The 18,631-nt window shown below is 39.0% G+C and overlaps 2 protein-coding genes across 3 annotated transcripts; one reads left to right on the top strand and one right to left on the bottom strand.

Annotated features, from left to right (window-relative positions):
* Positions 1-845: 845 nt before the first annotated feature.
* LOC119889685 (RING finger protein 150-like) lies at positions 846-13,230 on the bottom strand. Of its 2 annotated transcripts, XM_038700470.1 has the most exons (7): positions 11,954-13,230; positions 6,238-6,357; positions 5,077-5,327; positions 3,060-3,131; positions 2,810-2,892; positions 2,362-2,458; positions 846-2,200 (listed from the first exon to the last, which is right to left on the bottom strand). In XM_038700470.1, the coding sequence occupies exons 1-7, from the start codon at positions 12,405-12,407 to the stop codon at positions 1,952-1,954; spliced, it is 1,326 nt and encodes a 441-aa protein (XP_038556398.1). In that variant the 5' UTR covers positions 12,408-13,230; the 3' UTR covers positions 846-1,951. The 2 variants fall into 2 exon arrangements, with proteins under 2 accessions (XP_038556398.1, XP_038556399.1); XM_038700471.1 differs by lacking the exon at positions 6,238-6,357 and having other exon boundaries at positions 851-2,200; positions 11,954-13,154.
* Positions 13,231-13,853: 623 nt separating this feature from the next.
* LOC119889686 (zinc finger protein 330) lies at positions 13,854-18,624 on the top strand (the record flags this gene model as incomplete). The annotated part of the gene is made up of 8 exons (XM_038700473.1): positions 13,854-13,950; positions 14,394-14,570; positions 14,677-14,696; positions 15,138-15,208; positions 16,668-16,744; positions 18,140-18,266; positions 18,358-18,462; positions 18,608-18,624. Coding segments are annotated over exons 2-8 (537 nt in total), but the record flags the coding sequence as incomplete, so codon positions are not given.
* Between the last annotated feature and the right edge of the window lie 7 nt (positions 18,625-18,631).

Raw genomic sequence — 18,631 nt, 5'->3', positions numbered from 1 at the left:
TTTAATGGTTTCCGCCATGGAGATTGGGAGGGAAAGCAGCCACTGCGTAAAAATCTTCGTTCGTTCGTTCAGTGCGTCCCGAGTATGTGGAAATCGTATTGCCCATCCTGCCTGAGATTGCACTAAGTACTTGGGACAGAACACCTGGAAAAACTGCTTTGGGAAACCCCAGCAGAAACAGCTACAGTATGCTGGAATGACCCAGACGCGAGGAAATGCCAGCAGATCATGCTTCAATCCAGCCAGAGGGAACAATCACTGACCGTTCGCCCGTGCCCGGTCACTCCGTGATCTCCTGTAACTGGCCCTGTACACTCCACCCCCTCTCCGATACCTACAATTGGTTGTGTCGCTATATTACGACCGGCACGCTATGAACAGTTGGTGATCGTTCCCTCTGGCTGGATGAATTTTACGCGTGATTCATTCACTGCAGCTGGGGGCTCTCCACAGCGCTACACAACTTTCTAAATTCTTCCATCTCATGGAGAAAATAAATCAGGTCGAAACGAAATTTGCTTTATTGGCATGAATGGTCATACAAGAGTATTGCCAAAGCTAAAGGAAAATACAATAAAAAACAATTCAATTCATATACTTCGCCGAATAAATAAAATAATTGTATTTCAATACATTGGATATAGAATAATATTATCTAATATTGTTATTTTCTCTACGTTTTCTTTCATTATGGCTGTGTCTCCTTCTGGCAACAATAACAGAAGCCATCTCTGCGCAACACTTGGCGGTTTGCACCTTCCTCTCAAACGTATTAAATATAAATGTGTTGCACTCACATGAAATTGCGTTTAGCCTTGGTAGATCACACTGCGTGTAGTAAATAAATGTATTTGCATGTTACCCTCCCACTAATTTGCACAATAAAATTGAAAAGCCCCAAACTGTATATTCATTAAGGCAAAAGTACTAAATGAACAACAGGCGCTATCTTGCACTTTTGAAAGACTTCATTCTGCGTGCACACCATTAGTACATCAGCCCAGGTGTTAATTTGCTGGTGATATCCAGTTTGCACACGTTTTTACTCACGCAAACCTTTAGTAAATCAGGCCCTGTAAGTATGGATACTGTTTGTGCCAGTAAGCAGAAAGTGTTGGAGCCGGTCTGCCGTGCTGAGCAGCAGGACTTTGGCACAGTTTACTCTTTATTGATCTGTTCTTTATCGTTCCACCCTGCTCTTTCCAGGTCTTCAAGCAGAGTTTGAATATAAACCCTACAGTGTGCATCTGAGTGATCAAAAAACAGCCGGAACAACAATAAAACCACTAGGTTTACATCAAGCTTAATTAATAAACAGACCAGACTTGGTTACGATCCACAAATGGCCTGAATTTGACTTTTCATGGATTTACAGATTTGGCGTAAAAGTGAGAGCTTTTTCTTCTTCCAAGCCCAAATGCTTGTGAGCCCAAATGTTACAACTACTCTTTTTCTGTTCTCTAAAAAAATAAAAATATAAAAATCCTGTGTGTACAACACACTTTAACATAACAAGTATTTGAGGGTATGTGGGTTAGGTTGAGAGTTTCTGGGAAGGGAATGCTATTCTTACCCTCCTGTATTACCCAGGAGGATCTGAACCAGGGAATATTGACCAGGTGGCTGGTGGCCTGCTTTCGACCTCATAAACTATTCAATCCTCAAATGATAAGACTGAAGAAAGGGGTATAAAACCAGAATCAGCATACTGTTAGAAAGCTGGGAGATGGGGGACAAAAAATCTTGTCTCATCTGTTTCTTTCTGCAGAATTGTCCCAAACTATTTTCAAGCACAGGACACCAAAATCAGGCAACAGTCAAAGGCTGTGGATTTAATAATGGAGACACAAATAAATGAACAGAGAGACACTGAAGAGCAGTTGGTCATAACTTTATCTGCATTAATCCATCTTAGTTTTATGTTAACATCCCTTTTTCACTGACTGTCAGTTCACTCTGTTAAAAATGTGTGATGTCTGTACTCACTGCTGGCGATGATGCGGCTCTCATTCCCTGCCGGAGGGTCTGTCTCTGCATTAGGATGGAACTGCTGTAGGTCAATCACTCTTCCGGCTGGATCCAGAACCACCGAACTTTCGTTAACTGTGATTTCACTAGCCCCACTGATGGGGTTTGTGGGTGGACCTCCGACAGATGTCTCGTAGTCTGGAGGAATGTCGTCTGAACAGTCGGGGTTCAGCTGTAAAATGTAAAAAAATGTCTTTACAAGTATTCGTCGCTTTAATGTTTTGCACTTCAGAGTTACTTTAGTCTTGATGAGAAATGAGAGCAGTGAATTTTACTTTTTCTATATGCATGTATGAGGCAAAAATGACCACAATAAATCAAAAAGGACCTTACTAGGATTCCCAAAGCTTTAAGGATGTTCATTTTACACATGGGACACGTCCGGTGGTCTTGTAACCATGGGTCTACACAGTGCTTATGGAAGACATGTCTGACCAAACAAGAAGCCAGTGCAGAAATTATTAATTTGAAAACAAACGACAGCTACAATGCAGTGCACAGTGAAATGTGTAGATATCGTAGCCATGGTGCATGTGTTTACTTTTTACGTTCATGTAAACAACAAATACAGACGCTTGTTATAGTATGTACAGCAAAGATCAAAACTTGATGTCAGGCAGTTTAACACAACGTCACTCAATACAGCATCTCCGTATCAGTTTAATATAAAGAGGAGTGTCAGTATTTTTGACAGTATTGAAAGTCATACTGTAAGGATTTCTAAATACTCTGGTATACTCCAATACTGTGATACCGTCCAAGCCTAGCGCACAAACATTACCTGCATGGTAATATCCTTACGACATCATTAGGCTTATAACCTTCAATGCAAACTGCACAGTTGTCAAAGTCTGACTCAGTCTCCTGAAACACAGAACACAGAAATTAAAAAGACACAAAATGACAGACCAACAAATATCTATATACCAAATAAAACATAGACAACCACACACGCACACACGCACACACACACACACACACACACAGTTAAAGTGAAATGTACTGTTTGCAGTGAGGGGAACATCATTTACCTTGTCTCCTTTCTTAATGGTGCGTACTTGCAGCTTACTCATGGCCTTTTTTGCAGCATCTCCTAAACGTCTCTGATGACATTTAAAAAAAAAAAAAAAAAAAAAAAAAAAAAAGAACTTGATTACTGACATGGCCAGAATTTTTTTTTGAAATTGTGAAAACAGTCAGTGACACAGCGATATATACTGTAGGTATCTCATTGGTCTGTAGACGGTGAGGTACAGTGCCTCTGAAAGTATTCAGAGCGCTCTGTTATACAAGCTGTACACTCACTACTTTACATTGTAGCAAAGTGTTATTTCTTCAGTGTTGGCACATGAAAAGATGTAATCAAATATTTACAAAAATGTGAGGGGTGTACATGAGTATTCACAGCCTTTGCTCAATACTTTGTTGAAGCACCTTTGGCACAAATTCCATTCAAGTCTTTTAGAGTAAGAGGCTCTGGCTGGGCCACTCAAGGACATTCACAAAGTTGTTCTGTAGCTACTCCTTTGTTATCTTGGCTGTGTTTCTTAGGGTCATTGTCCTGTTGGAAGATGAACCTTCACCCCAAGCTGAGGCCAAGAGCACCCTAGCGCAGGTTTTCATCAAGGATGTCTCTGTATATTGCTGTATTCATCTTTCCGTTGATCCTGACTAGATTCCTAGTTCCTGCTGCTGAAAACATCCCCACTACGTTTTTAGGTTTTTTTGAGTGTCATGGCAAAGGCTGTGGATACTTATGTACATGTCCTTTAGTTTAGTTTTTTTTTTTTAATTAAATTTGCTGTAGATTAGATTTGGATAAAAAAAAAAAAAAAAAAAACTCTTTTCATTTTCATTTTATCCATTCTGGAATATGGCTAACATAACAAAATTTGGAAAAAGTGAAGCGCTGTGAATACTTTCCAGATGCACTGTATCTGCATACTGCTGTTGTCATGTTAACGTGTACAAACATGAAATTTCACAGGATCAAACATCACGTGTCGCTTTGCAGGCTGGGGGCTTGTCGATTGTGCTTCTTAACTTTGGAAATGAATAGAGAAGAGACGACATCACCGACTGTGTGTTAAGCAAATAGATCAGAGTATAAAACACCACAGCTGAACCACTGTCACTGACTAGAAACGAAAACAGATCCAGGAGACAAACTGAAACACCAATTACTTTTAATACAATGTCACTTTCTATGTAATAAGACATCAGGTATTTAACTTCAACTCTTGATGGTTTTGAAAATGCTGCCGGGGTGGGAGAAGTGTGTAAAGGGAACTAGTTGCTTTGGTAATGTATGCAACAATGAGGTCATTCTTTGAGGTATTAACAAACTGTTTCTTTAACACAGTGTTCTGTAAATGTTTTACACAGGCAGCAATAAATTTGACAATGTATTACTTTCTGTTTATTACGGGTAAATTAGTTAATGTGGTTTGTATTTTTGGCACTGTGACAGGGAAAAGTATTTAAAGAAAGGTGGTTATAACAATAAAACAAAGACATAACAGGTGGCGGCAGTTTCACAGAAAGGCAGTGGCGTTATTGAGATATAGTTTTACAATAGCACACCATAAATGTTTTGGCTCCCTTGGGAATAAATCAAGAGCATAGTTGTTCAAAATGGCTGAATTCTTTGTACAACATAAATCAAAATGAAAATGCAAACAGTTGTCATGGCTCCGGCTCCTATCATAACAGGCCCAGTGATGAACTGTCATTATAGATGTCACAGGAACGTCTGTAATATAGAGATGGCAATAGCCATTATTATAAAAAGTATTTGCACTGTCAGCTCAAGGGACTAGAAAGCGGAGTTGGTTGATGGTTCACTGGTTTGCCACGTCTCTGTTTGGCCAGCTTTCAGGCTAATTCTGGCCTCTCCTCACAGCCGTACAGAGCTGACAGCAAATGGAAAAAATGTAAGAGCCTTTCTCAGTGTGAGTGAGACCACAGCACTACAGCCCTGTCAGGAAGCCTTTTACACAGAAATACAACGAGTTATACTTTGATTGAGCAAAGTGCACACAGTCATACCTGGTTGCGGTCTCGTGCATTAGCATAGCGGAACCTCTGGATATAGTAGAAGACAAGCCAGGCGAGGGAGATGATCATGAGAACGATGAAGGAGATGGAGACAAACACTACCGATGTTCTGCTCACGTACTTCTGCAGGTTGCGGGTTCCTATGGTGATGTATAACATGATGTTGATGTGTTGCTCCAGCAACGCCACAATCTCACGACCTTTAGGCTCTGGGATCATAATGGCCACAACATCGCCTGTACCTGCGCGCACACACACACACACACACACACACACTTAAACTAAAATACAGAAATTATCTTTCCCCATGAATTATATATTCATATCTTTTGTGGAGTAAGCTTTGAAACAGCACTTAGTGAGATATATGTTACAGAAAATATAACTAAACAGTTAAACTTTGAAAATGAATTAATACAAGTTCAATGTATTTTTGTATAATGTCTACAGCTGCAACAATTAGTCTCTCTAGTCAACTGATAGAAAACGAAGAAAAAAATGCTAAACATCCATTGGTTCCAGATTCCAGCTTCTCAAATGTCAGGATTTTATTATTTTCTTGTCATTCATGATAGCAAACTGAATATCTTTGGGTTTTGGACTGTTGGTCAGACAAAACAAGACATTTAAAGACATCACTTTGGACTCTGGGAAATTATAACGAGCATTCTTCCTTTTTTTCTGACATCCTGAAAATAGCTGTAGTTGTATTAAAGCGATCTGAAATTTGTTTTGGTAATTAGGACAAAAATTAGGCAACACAACAGAAAGGCAATAAATCTCATTAAACTGCAACTGAAAATAACTTCTTTAAAGACCAACTGTAGGCTTTGGCTACAGTTTCTTAATCCAACCCTTTTTACAATACAAATGAATTTAGCATCACACAGCCCTGGTTCCTTAATATTTATGGATATACACAAATGCTTACCAAAGCTTAGAAATTAGAAATACTTTTTACAAGTAGATTCCTACCATCCAACTCTGGTATATAAAGAATTGTCATTTAAAGCAGAGCAGGTGTGAAAACTCAGTTTCTGATTCAGACTGTGGTGTATACAAGAGAGAAAACTTGGGCAGATTGCTGGGAGCTTAGACAGGACAGCAAAACTAAAGCCTCACTTGCTATGTAAGAGGCTTCCTGCCACCAACCTTCTGTTGCTTTGCATGTTGTGCACGATGAAGACTTTTGCATTACAGTCACAGAGCATCTTTCAACACCTGCACCCGAAATAAGTCCAGGAGGAAGACCGCGTTTACAGGACAGGATTTCTATGGGTTTGCATGAAAAATTAACATTAGCATTAGCTAAGACAGTACTTCTTCTCATGCTCGCCACAGTTCAGTTAACTTTAGGCTAAAACTATCATTGTCATTATTGATAAATGTGTGTATAATTTCTTTCATTAATTAATTATATTGTCACAACAAATGTCCATCACAGGGACGTGCATTCAAATGTGTTTAAAACAGCTTAACACATAAAGATATTCAGATTAAAATTACACAAAACAGAGAAAAGAAGACAAAACTCAAATGAGAAACTGGAACTTGTAAGTCATATTGGCTTGGTTGATTTTACCTAAAGAATTAGTAGATTATTAAAATAGCTGACAATTCATTTTCTGTTGCTCAATCAATTATTTCAGGACTAGCTAAAGAAAGTATAGATGCCCAGCCTATACTACAGATCTAACTGATGCTGATATTATCGCCTGATATCTGCTTATCGCAGAAGTATTGTTATCTGTGAATAAGTCTGTAACCAAAAACTGCAGAGATATGTTGAGGTCATTTAGAAATAGTGTCACGATTACATACTGTAGTTTGACAGGTAAAAAAAAAAAAAATAGTATTTTTGCCTTTATTTGACAGTTTGCAGTGAAGATAAAATGGAAAATGAAATGTAGGAGGGTTCAAAAATGCTGCCATTTCTTATGTGAAAACATTTCGGCTGACATGTCATTATTAGATTTCTAACTTCCAAACATCGATCTCTGTACCGGTCTCAAAACATCCAGTCTCACTCAGCATCTCTTCTGTATAGTTTATTTGAAATTGTCTATAATGGGGGAAGTGACACAACACTGGCTGATGTTTCCAGGAACTGCATCAACAGCTTGAAAAACTGTTACATCATATTTCTCCTGCCACCTGTTTATGACTATGGCTGCATAGAGTCACAGAGGCTCCGTGCGGTGCTTCACTCCCTCATTCAGTCACCATTACCAGTAGCGTTACTCCACCTGCCATCACCAACAGCATCCCCTGTGCAGCAAAGTGCCGTGACAAATCCTCATGCACCTCACAGAGATCTGCACAGAGCTATTTTCACATTATATTCTGGGGTGATTCTGCCACAGAGGTATTAAGACTGACAGAGAATATGGTGTTTTGTGTTTTGCAGAGGAGTTAAAGGCTTTGAATCCAACTGACACTACATTTTAAGGATGTAGCTGCAATGCATTATAGCAGTCATGCTCATAAATCCCTTTACGTAACAGGTTAGGAAATCTGCACAGCACAGCTGCATTTACCAGAGAAATCAGACCAAAATCACGTCCGTTAATCAGCACAGGCCTCTATATGTTACCTAGCTGAACTTTTTAATTTAAATTCTTGTGGAAACAGAATTTCAGAACATGGTTGTAATTTTTGTTTCAGAACACAATACAGTAAATATATTTGGGCAAAGCAGCATTCTTAACAATCAAACAAATGCTTCAATTAACTGTTTTGTTACGGGAAAGGTAGAAATGGGTACAAACCACTTGATTTGTACCATCCTCTTCAAACACAGCCAGATCCCTACTCACCCATAATCACACAGTAATGCAGTTAGCAGTATCTCCACTGTCAACACAAAGGTTTATCCTTGCGTTAACATGGCTGCTCCCTTAAAATGAGTGTATGTACGCTAGAGCTTCTGAAGCAAACCCTACTACAAACAATGACAGAGAAAACAAAAGCTTGTGTTTGGACAGCAAACAGATGGTGACACGCTGCTGAACACTACTGTCTATTCAGACTCTTAGGCCATGAGCTGCCACACTTCTTCATTGTCTTTCTCACCGACATAAAAATTTAAATAAGTTAGACGTGTGGTTGACAGGCATTTTCAGAGTTTATAAAATGAGTGTTTTTTAAATAGGTGGATTAAGAAATATATTAACAGTCTTCCCCAGTAATACAAGTTAATACTCAAGACTCCATGTTCACTGTTATGTAAACCTCTTTTTAAATGTGTGTAATCTCAGACACACACTCTCCTGACCTGCTGGTTTATGGTTTTATGCAGCATGGCCATATGGTGTGCAATGCCTGTGAAGGCAAAGGATTTCAATAATAAAACTGTTGCTTCCAGACTCCTTTACAAAATGTCTGTGTATGGTCAGCTTCAGCTTCATAGAAGAGAAATTAGGAAAGCCATAACAAGGCATGTAAGATTTCCCTAAGCCTTGACTCTTATCTGCTTGTTCTGTTCACTGTGACGCAGTCAAAGTGGACAAAAATAGCTGCCTCTAAAACAGGAGGGCAACATCTGAGACTGAGGCTGAACTTGTGAAAAGCTGTGGAAGCCAAGAGGGATACATACTGAAGGGGTAATTCAGTGGACACCAACCCGTTCATTTCACTAGCAGGCTTTTGGTCTGCTGCAAAGTGGATAACACTAAATTAACTGGTGAATCTTTTATTAACAACCATGTGCTCACCTGAACCTGACAGTTACATAAAGTAGGCTTACACTGTGGTTAATATAAAAAAAGCTTCAGAGTTGTTGACAAAATGAGTAGTTTGACATTTTGGGAAATACACTTATTCGCTTTCTTACTGGGAGTTAAATGGGAAGGCTGATACTACTAGCATATCTGTAGCTGAGGCCAGCAGTCAGTTAGCTTAGCGGAGCACAAAGACTAGAAACTAAGAGAAACCGGTAGCCTGGTTCAGTCCAAAGGTAACATCATGTTAATTAACACATCTTATTTGATTAATCCATACAAAAATTGAAGTATGAAAAAAAAACTTGGTGCTGAACCGTTGCCAAGCAACCAGTGCAGACTAGGAAGTTAGTGCTCTAAGGCAAAAAAAGAGAAAAAAGTCTGGAACAAAGCCTCTCTTTAAACAGCAAAATGTCATTTTTACACTTTGTTTATTGTGTGGGTTAAACAAAGGAACAAGAGGTGATGAGGTAGGCATTTAAAACTTTGTTTTACCTTTGGCCACTGCCTGGGTAACTGTTTCCTCTTGTTTCCAGTCTGTATGCTAAGATTAGCTAATCTGCTGATGGCTTCAGCTACATGTCTACAGGCCTATTTACTGTAGAGATATGAGAGGTATCAGTGTTACTAGTTACCTCTATACAACTCATCTGGGAGATTAAATGTGATTGAATATTCAAGTGATACCAGTGATACGGTTCACAGGGGCTTTTACAGGAAAAGGGCTGTGAAGATTAAAACTTTATCCAGACCAACACACCAATGATAAACCCATAGTATCTAACCCGGCTTTATAGTCGAAAGCTGACACATTATTTTGACACATCACATTCTTGGGATGAAGGGGTTAAATGAGGCCAGGCCATGAGAGGTTCCTGGCTCTGGCAACTGTGGATTTTACAGCCCAGCTGTGTTGGCTCTGGACAGGGAAGTGCTCTATTCTTTCTTTGGCAGCCTCACGTTCAGTCTACACATTAAGAAAAGTTGCTTTGTCACTGTACCCTCAGTTGCCTTCCTCTTTTCTACCAGCTTTGTCATCACATCTCTCCTGGCTGCTGTTTCTGTCTCAAAGTGTCTCAGTTTATATATATATATATATATATATATATATATATATATATATATATATATATATATATATATATATATATATATATATATATATATATATATATATATATATATATATATATATATATATATATATATGCCAGGGCTCAAAGCAGGGCAAGCCTTTAAAATAGCCTGGTGCCTTTAATGTTCTAGGTAACCTAGTGATGAGCCTTTGTTTGCTACTCCAAGAACAGAGGAGGAATAGAGGATTTTTAATGTTCAAATACTGTTAAATGTTTTAAGTAAAGTACAAAAATGACCTGCATTACTTTATTTTTTTTAGCTACATTTTTTTAGCTACATTTAGCTACAATAGTGCAACAACATTGTGACTAAATACTATAAAAAGGGATCTGAAGGGTCAGACAAGTCACTGGCTTTGTATTGAATTTAAATTATCTGCTTATGCGACAGGTGGCTGTTACACTTCTGTACAAAAGGGCCTTTTCATTTAAAAAAAGTCTCGAAGTCAATTGACCATTGTGTCCTTAAGTGTTCCAAGCGTTTTGATTAAACATCTGTTATTGTACAGATCCTTTTTTCAAACAGCCTTCTTGCATTGTGCTGTTGTCTTGCACAGGTGTAGCTGTCTGGTCAGCCACATCTTTATGACAACTACCAACAAACTGGGAGCTCGTTTCCAATGGAAATACAAGTCAAGTGGAAAACAAGCCTTTGCTCACAGCTACTGTAGTAAAAAGAAGTCAACTTTTATTCTTGCAAACAACTGATTCAGTATTAAAAACTGCATAAAATAGAATTGAGGGGGGAAACCAAGAGTTAAAACTGTGATAACTGTACAAAAATAATTTGAAGGTTTATTGCAACTCTGGGACAGTTATATAGATCTATTACAAAACTAGATGGACTGATACATGTACAGTATCTATGCATAATATCCTTCTCTGTTTTGACAAATAAAAAAATATTTAAAAAGCACAGAAGAGCAGAGTGGCAATTTGAGAACAAAGACCACATTACAATGCAAAACAGACATCCCAGCCCCTGTGTCAGCAGGTGTGTGTGCTGATGAAGAGCATTTGAACAAAAAACTGATTATCTATGACTTCCAGGATACTTGATCCAATAGAAAAACCCACCAGGACAAGGAATCATATCATTCCTAAAAAACACAAGTATAGCTAGAAAATCCCACACAATGAAATTGGTTAGTGTTCTTTCCATAAAAATGGTAGTTCAACAAATGCTGTATAAACATCTGTGTTGTTTATGCACTAATCCCACTTAAAATATTTGTTTTGTTTCCTTTATAGATCTCTGATACTTTATGATAGATAATGTTGTATTTGCATTGTTAGTAAAAGAGGTCTGTGCTTTATCTTTGTTGTTTTTTAGGATTTAGAATGTTTAACACATCAAGTTTATTTTACTAGGCATGGAAAATAAACTCAGTGAAAGAGTTGTGTTCAGTGATATGTAGTTTTAAGGCACTAATAGAGGCGACCTCTTCTGGTGTATAGGGCTGGGAATTTACCATAAATAATGTTATCTGGCACCAATTGATGTGTGACTGTGGTACAGACACATGGGACACTAAAAACTGTGTCAGACCAACACTAAAATGAGTAGGAAAAACACGTTCATCTCTCTTAAAGTTTGGAGCACATAAGTAAGTAATAAGTAACATTGGAACCCAGGTATCAAAGTGGCATGAATATAAAAACATTTTTAATGACAGATGGTGTATATTAACATGGCCTTCAAAGGTTGCACCCACACCTACAACCAGTTGGCAAATTCAGCAGATCTGTGGCAGTGGGTCAGTCCATCTACTTGGAGCAACTTTTCTAATTTACCACTAATTGATTATTTAGCTGATTACAGAGATGCAGAGTGGGTCTGGGACCCCAGCAGGTGGAATGAAAACCATTAATCTTGTCCAGAGGTGCCAAACACTAAAGAAGCAACTACTTAAGTGACATTTATAGGCCTCCAACACTCAACTGGACAGGGATTATGGAGGAAAAGCCTGTAAAAATGAGACTTCTCTTGCAGGGAGACAGGTCGCCTCTTACCTGGATGGGGCATTGTTATGGTGTCGTTGGCACTGCTGGAGCCCACATTGTATATGACAACTGCAGAGGCGTTGAGGTTGGCAACGTTACGGATTTTCTCTCGGTATGTGCAATTCCCCGCAGCCACCAACGCCACCCAGGCGGTGTTGTGAAAGACGGGAGGGAACCTGACGTTTGGGTCGCACGCCTGTCTGTCCTGCAGGGACGACGGCACCAGGACCAGACCTCTGGCTTCTTTCTTCGGCGAGTGCTCGCCATACCGACCGCACTCGGTTTTCTCTGTCTTGACCTCCGATGTGACGGGGTCCAGATAGGTGATGTTGACGAACGCCGTGTACCATTCCTCTTTCTCTGCAACCGTGAAGTCCAGGCACAGCAGGTGGACGAAACAAAACGACAGCAGCCACGTCGAGAGAGCCAGACTGCGGCAAGCTCCGATGAGGGACGGTGCCATTGTGCGGCTGGTTTGGGATGGACGACGAGCTCCGGGGTCTCCTCCTCACTGGAAAGCTCGCACCAAGTCCCTCTTTCTATCTTTATTTTTTTACTTTTTTTTTTTTTTTTTTTTTACAGAAGGCTCTGGTTAAACAAAGTGCATTAACCTTGCATTGCTAAACACCGAGGGGTCCAAAGAGTTTGTGAGCTACGTGCAGGAGTCTACTACACACCACCTGCAGGAAAAGACGTCGCTATGTGTTGTTGCTCTCCGTCAGCTGTTTCCCGTCCTCGCTCCGGATTGGCTCACCGCGCATCAGCACGTGACATGGGCGTGGATATGGTGGCTGTGACGCCCCGTGGCATGTGGAGAAACTAAAATTGTAATAAATCATGTAAACCCTATAAACCACTGCCAAAGAAATTAATAATTAACAGTTTTGCATTTTGTAAAATGTTACACTGTAGGAAATGTTAGAGTTGTTATTAATTTATTTGTGCATCAAAAGTAAAGAAGACATCTAAATTAAATTTCTTGGGTATTACGGTATTACACATATACTGTATATAAAAAGGTATTACATTCTGGTAATCTACAGAACCTGGAATAAATATAGACTTTTACGGGGTTTAAATAGTAAATCTGTTAATTGATACATCCAAGTAAATCAATTATATTAATTAAATGTAATTAAAATCATTATTCTAGCCCATTAATGGCGCTGTTCTGTGTTTTTAAATTATACATTAATCTTTTAATTAATTATTTTAAAATTAATTTAATTTTGTTGTGTTATTCCATTTACTCATGTGTCATATTCCATCTCACAATTCTGTTGACATGTTTTTTTGTCTTTTATTCTAAAAACCCCACCCATTCTATATTACAGATTTGAATCAATATCTCATGAAATCTTTATAGAAGAGTTGCTTCATTAGTAATCTGAGATGTTTAAATGCTGAGGTGAAATTATTTTCAGTGTCTATACAACAACTATATAATAGATACGCCAACTTACCTACAAATGTCTAGAAAGTTCAGCCTGCTTGCACAATAAATTAGTTTGAATAATCGACAGATTAAACGGGGGGTTCTCAGATTAAACGAGTTAATTCTCAATAAGGTAGGTTCTTCACTAGGCAGGGTTTCACTAATCACTTTTCACAAATGAATTTACTTACCTATTTACTTCAGTAATTAGCTTTTTTTTGCATAAAGAAAACTTTTTGCATTGCCAGGTTGTGATTGCAGGTCATTACAGGCTCGGTTGATTTCTCTGGCAGATTTAATAGTGAGATACAACTTGCTTGTATCTGCAAACATGGCATCACAAAATGTGTTTTATGACTCTTTAAACATATTTAGACTATTCACTATTAACCAGATTGTTCACAACTACAGTTTTGACTCTGGGTAACCCAAAGTGCAAAAGTCAAGATGAGAGCAAACATTTATTGTCTTTAGGGAATGCGGAATTAAAAGTAGGAACCAAAGCTGGGCAGTATGTTTCATCCCGCACAGAGTTCCAGACCGGACTTGCGAGAAATCGGCGATCTTTTCGGTAAGAAAACTGCAAATCATACTTGAACATTTGAAATGACACTTGGATGTAACATTAAGGGTCATTAATTTAACTGTTAGACAGCCTAAATATTATAGATAAACAGCTGACACTTAAGTTAATTAAATTTTCTTACCACGTGACTAACGTGTCATTTTCAAAACTGTCTTCTTGGCTGGAACAGCTAACTTAGCCAACAAAACGTTATAAACTAACCTTAAGCTAATTGTACATATTTGGCCTCATAATGCGTCACATATGTTGGCGATCTAGCATTACCTTGCTTACTAGATACAATGTATTTTTACTGATAACAGAAGTCAGATAAAACATTTACAGTAACTTAAAGGTATCTGCTGTTAGCTTAATTGCAACTAAAGATAAACTAGCCAGCTGTTGGTTGTTACGGATCCACAGCAGCACCTATGTATCCGTGTTTGTAGATAACTTGACGTCAAACTAGCAGTTAGCTGTGTGGCTACCGGCCCGTTGAAGCAGAAATGCCCAAAAAGAAAACCGGTGCCCGGAAAAAGGCTGAAAGTCGTAAGGAGCGAGAGAAACAGAGTCGAGCCAACCGGGAACATGTAGATGTGGCCAAACACCCCTGCAACTTTAACATGGTTAGTAACTTAGCTACTGTAGCCGATACACAAAAACGCTAAGTTACCTGTCATACTATTGAATACTATATCTTACTTTATTTCTTTATTGCCTTCTGTCTTGTAGGATTGTGACAAATGTCAGAGGTAAGTGACTGTATCTCATTATGTAATATTTATTCAAGCAGTGGTGGAATGTAAAGTACATTTACTTAGGTTTGGAAATGAAGTAGAATTCTGAGGTACTTGTACTTTTAGTATTTAAAAAAAAAATTATAATTTAAGTAAGGATTAAAATACCATAGTAGTTGAAATTGGCCCCACCTTTACTAGCTGCAACATTAGTGAGGCTAACGCATTAATGCATCACTAATTGTTATCCAGTGATAAAGTATGTGTTGTTCTGAAATGGGACGTATAATGACTACTTTTTAATGCCAATACTCATGATCTTTTACTTAAGTAAGACTTTGAATACAGAATACATTTTGCTTGTAAAAAAACAACAATTTTTACATTGTGGTATTGTTTCTTTTACTTATGTAATGCACAAAAAAACATAATTCTCCTTGTAATTTCACCTGGTAGAAAACAGAAGAACAGAGCCTTCTGCTACTTCTGTAACTCTGTGCAGAAGCTGCCTGTCTGTGCTCAGTGTGGTGAGTAAACTGTAGTGAAAGATGTATTTTATTTTTTCCCCAACAAGGTGTTAGTTTGTCTTTCAAATCTTACCGCCATCCAGAGTCTGTCTGTGACTCTCAGTCTCGATCCCAATCATTCCTACTGAATACAGAAATATTTAAAAACTGATCATGAATATGTAAATTCATTTATTAAAAGCTAAGTAAAATCCTAAATCAGCTGATTTCTGCAGTTGTTAAAAATTGTTGAAGGACTAAACAGTACATTTATGTTTTCAGCCACAGATTTTCAGTTTGTAATGCAGTCTTTCTGTTCTAAATTTTTAAGCCTCAAGGCCATGCTAAGATAACTTTAATGCCATCATCAGGAGGTATTTATTTTAAACTTGAGAGTAGTATTAACCATGACTGTAGCGGGGTTCTCTTCCAAACTCTCAATAATAAGAGAAAACACAGGTGTAGTCGAAAAATAGTGGCGTGATTTTTATTATGCCGGCCTCCAAAGTGCAAACAGTGGGGAAAAAAAACTTGCATAAAGAAAATGAAACAAAAATTAACTATTTGAAAAAAAGATTTATAACTTACTCAATAATAAAGTTACACAAAACCCAACATACAATTCACTAGTTACCTCCTCTGTAACCAGGCCAAGACTGCCCTCACAGGCCAAAGCGGCGACTTTTAAAGACAGTAGCCCCTCCCACTAGGCTTAACCATTATTTACACCATATAATGAATAGATTTTACTACCTTCAGAAAAGGATTTATATCTATTACACTTCGATATATTTTCAACAATAATTATATCCAACATTTTTACTTCCCCTGGAACAGTTACTTACATCGCAAATTATTACTACAACCAAAAACCATAATTTTGCAGTTCACATGACCATGAAAGCGCGCGAGAACATGCTATTTAAAAGACGGAAATGTTACACTCCCGTTTTGCCAAACTGAATGGAAAACAGAGCAGCGATGCATCTCGATACAAAGTAAGTGTTTGATGTTTGTTTAAATGTATGCTTAAAGAAGAGTAGAACTACCAAGTGTGCACCCTTGATCGCGCTACTTAAACAGTAGAAGAAATATGCATAATAGCGAGGTTTATGACCGGCTTAATTGAGGCTGTAAGGGAGCGGGGAGTGAGTGTGTATGTGTGTGTGTGCGTGCGTCCCGCACTCAGTGACGGAGCCGCTCCGTCACAATGACAGATAAGCTGATCCTGATAATCCTAAAATCAGTGAATGCACATTTAAAGCCACTATGTGTATAAGTTGAAAATATTCAGAGTGGTGATATTCTAAAAGACACATTGGCAGTCAGCAGTGCATGCCAATTAAGTACTGTAAAATCTTTTAAACATTTTAATCTGAAAAATGCTGTAATTACATCAGAATTATCCACGTAGTGGCAATACAACTACTGGTTGTGACAGCTTATTAAAATATGACCTATTTAATGCTTGTGTTGTCAGGCAAAACCAAGTGCATGAAGTCATCAGATTGCGTCATCAAACATCCTGGGATCCACAGCACTGGGATGGCCATGGTGGTAAGTTAGCAACATACTGCTATTCTTTGACTACCAGGAAAGACTGGGTGACAACCACAACAACTGTGGCCATTACTGGAGAGTTAATGGAATGACACCCACAGGGGTACCAGAGAATGGGGGAGAAGCACCCCAGACTACTATAATCAAGCAGTGTGCATGTGGCAAATTCTGCTACAAACTTTGCTCGAAGATCCCCCTAACAAGGATGAAGTGTTTGGTGGAAGCACGAGCAAAATGCATAGGTGTCCAACCTGCTAAGATGCAGGAGAGTCCAGGCCTGGAGGCACCCCATGGTGCCCAGACCTACCCAAGTTTTACAATTGACTCCCTCTAACAACAAGTCTAAGGGGAGACGGATCAAGTGGCTAGTAGCGAACACAACCCCACTGTGGAACCAGTCAACAATGTTTACCAAATTCTGGATATGCAACTGTAAAAGGAAAGGCTAACGGGAACCGCAAACCATGACTAGGCCCCAGATTCCATTAAATTTGTTGAAGACACAAGCTCTCGCAAGCGCCGGCCCAAATGTGCTTCAAACCAGCCAACTGCTGGCCTCTGCAAGGGACTAGCAGCTGTTAGTGCACCTCAGATGCAAGCTGAAGTTCCCCAACCACATCGCTGCCACCGCATGAGGACATTATCCTCGTACCCACGAAGCAAGCTGTTGTTCAGGTGGTGAAAGTCCCCTGGGAAGTTTACCTGGAAGAGAGCAAGTATGCAGGACTTGTCAGTGCCTGCCCATGTGTTAGATTGAGAACACAGTGCCTCTCAGTAGAGATTGGGTGTAGGGGTTTCTTTGTCCACACTCTAACCTGAGCCCTCAGCCATTTGGCCATCAGGGAAGAGAGGATGAGGATAGCTATCCATAATACCACCAAAGCGGCAGAGAGAGCCTCAAAATGGCTCAAGAAATTATACCTATTGTGTCAGTAGTAGCTCGCCATGTGGACACAAGCTGGGGTCTGATCAGCCAAAGCTGAAACACCCGATGATTCTAAGAAAACTCTGAGCTTACAGTCTTTGTCACAATTGTGCATTTTTGTGTTCAAGTATTGCATTATTATTATTATTATTATTATTATTTTTATTATAATTATTATTGAAGAAAGAAGAAACGCAGTCTAAACACTGTCCTAGTAGGGATCCGACATGCTGGAATAGGTTAACAGAATAATGATTTAAACAAAATGCAAGTGATGAATGACAGCCCAGTGATCAGTGACTATTACCTACTAAATTACAAAGCATGTACCGGATATAATAGCCTGCAATGTAGTACACTATTTTTGTCTGAGATCAATTTATTCAGATTTGTACTGTGACTTCAGTAAAAGTAAATCCATGGCAAACTGATTTGACTGATTGTTTGTAATTCTCCGTGACCACAAGGGGGCAGTATGTGACTTCTGTGAAGCTTGGGTGTGCCACGGCAGGAAATGTCTGAGCACTCACGCCTGTGTGTGTCCCCTGACTGATGCAGACTGCATCGAGTGTGATCGCAGTGTGTGGGATCACGGTAAGACCCCTCTCCCTTTTGTCTGAAATGCACCCAATCACATCAGTGTCTCACTAAAGATCACCACTGACTGTTTTAACTTCCTACTTAGGAGGGCGAATCTTCCGCTGTTCATTTTGTCATAACTTCCTATGTGAGGATGATCAGTTTGAACACCAGGCAAGCTGCCAAGTCCTTCAGGCAGAAACATACAAATGTGAGCCATGTAGATTTCTTTTTCACAATAGCATTTTTGTGGTTAATAGTAACTTGTATCTTCTCCACTACAGAGAATAATATCTGGAAGGTATGTGTGCATAAAGGGAGGGTAATTTTTTGCCTTTTCCCACATTCAATTTTAGGTGTTTCTTGTAATAGACTGGGAC

This window comes from Micropterus salmoides, unplaced genomic scaffold (genome assembly GCF_014851395.1).
Source record: "Micropterus salmoides isolate LMB-PRFRI ecotype aquatic unplaced genomic scaffold, ASM1485139v1 Ms_hic_scaffold_593, whole genome shotgun sequence".
NCBI lineage: Eukaryota > Metazoa > Chordata > Actinopteri > Centrarchiformes > Centrarchidae > Micropterus > Micropterus salmoides.
This window is presented reverse-complemented; position numbering and strand designations above follow the sequence as displayed.

Bases quoted from the DNA above. Each gene is read 5' to 3' on its own strand.
- LOC119889685 (XM_038700470.1), bottom strand. From the start codon at position 12,407: ATGGCACCGTCCCTCATCGGAGCTTGCCGCAGTCTGGCTCTCTCGACG. The intron at 3,132-5,076 runs GTATGACTGTGT...AAATGTCATCAG, and splicing joins ATGCACGAGACCGCAACCAG to AGACGTTTAGGAGATGCTGC. The intron at 2,893-3,059 runs GTAAATGATGTT...TCTGTGTTTCAG, and splicing joins CCATTAAGAAAGGAGACAAG to GAGACTGAGTCAGACTTTGA.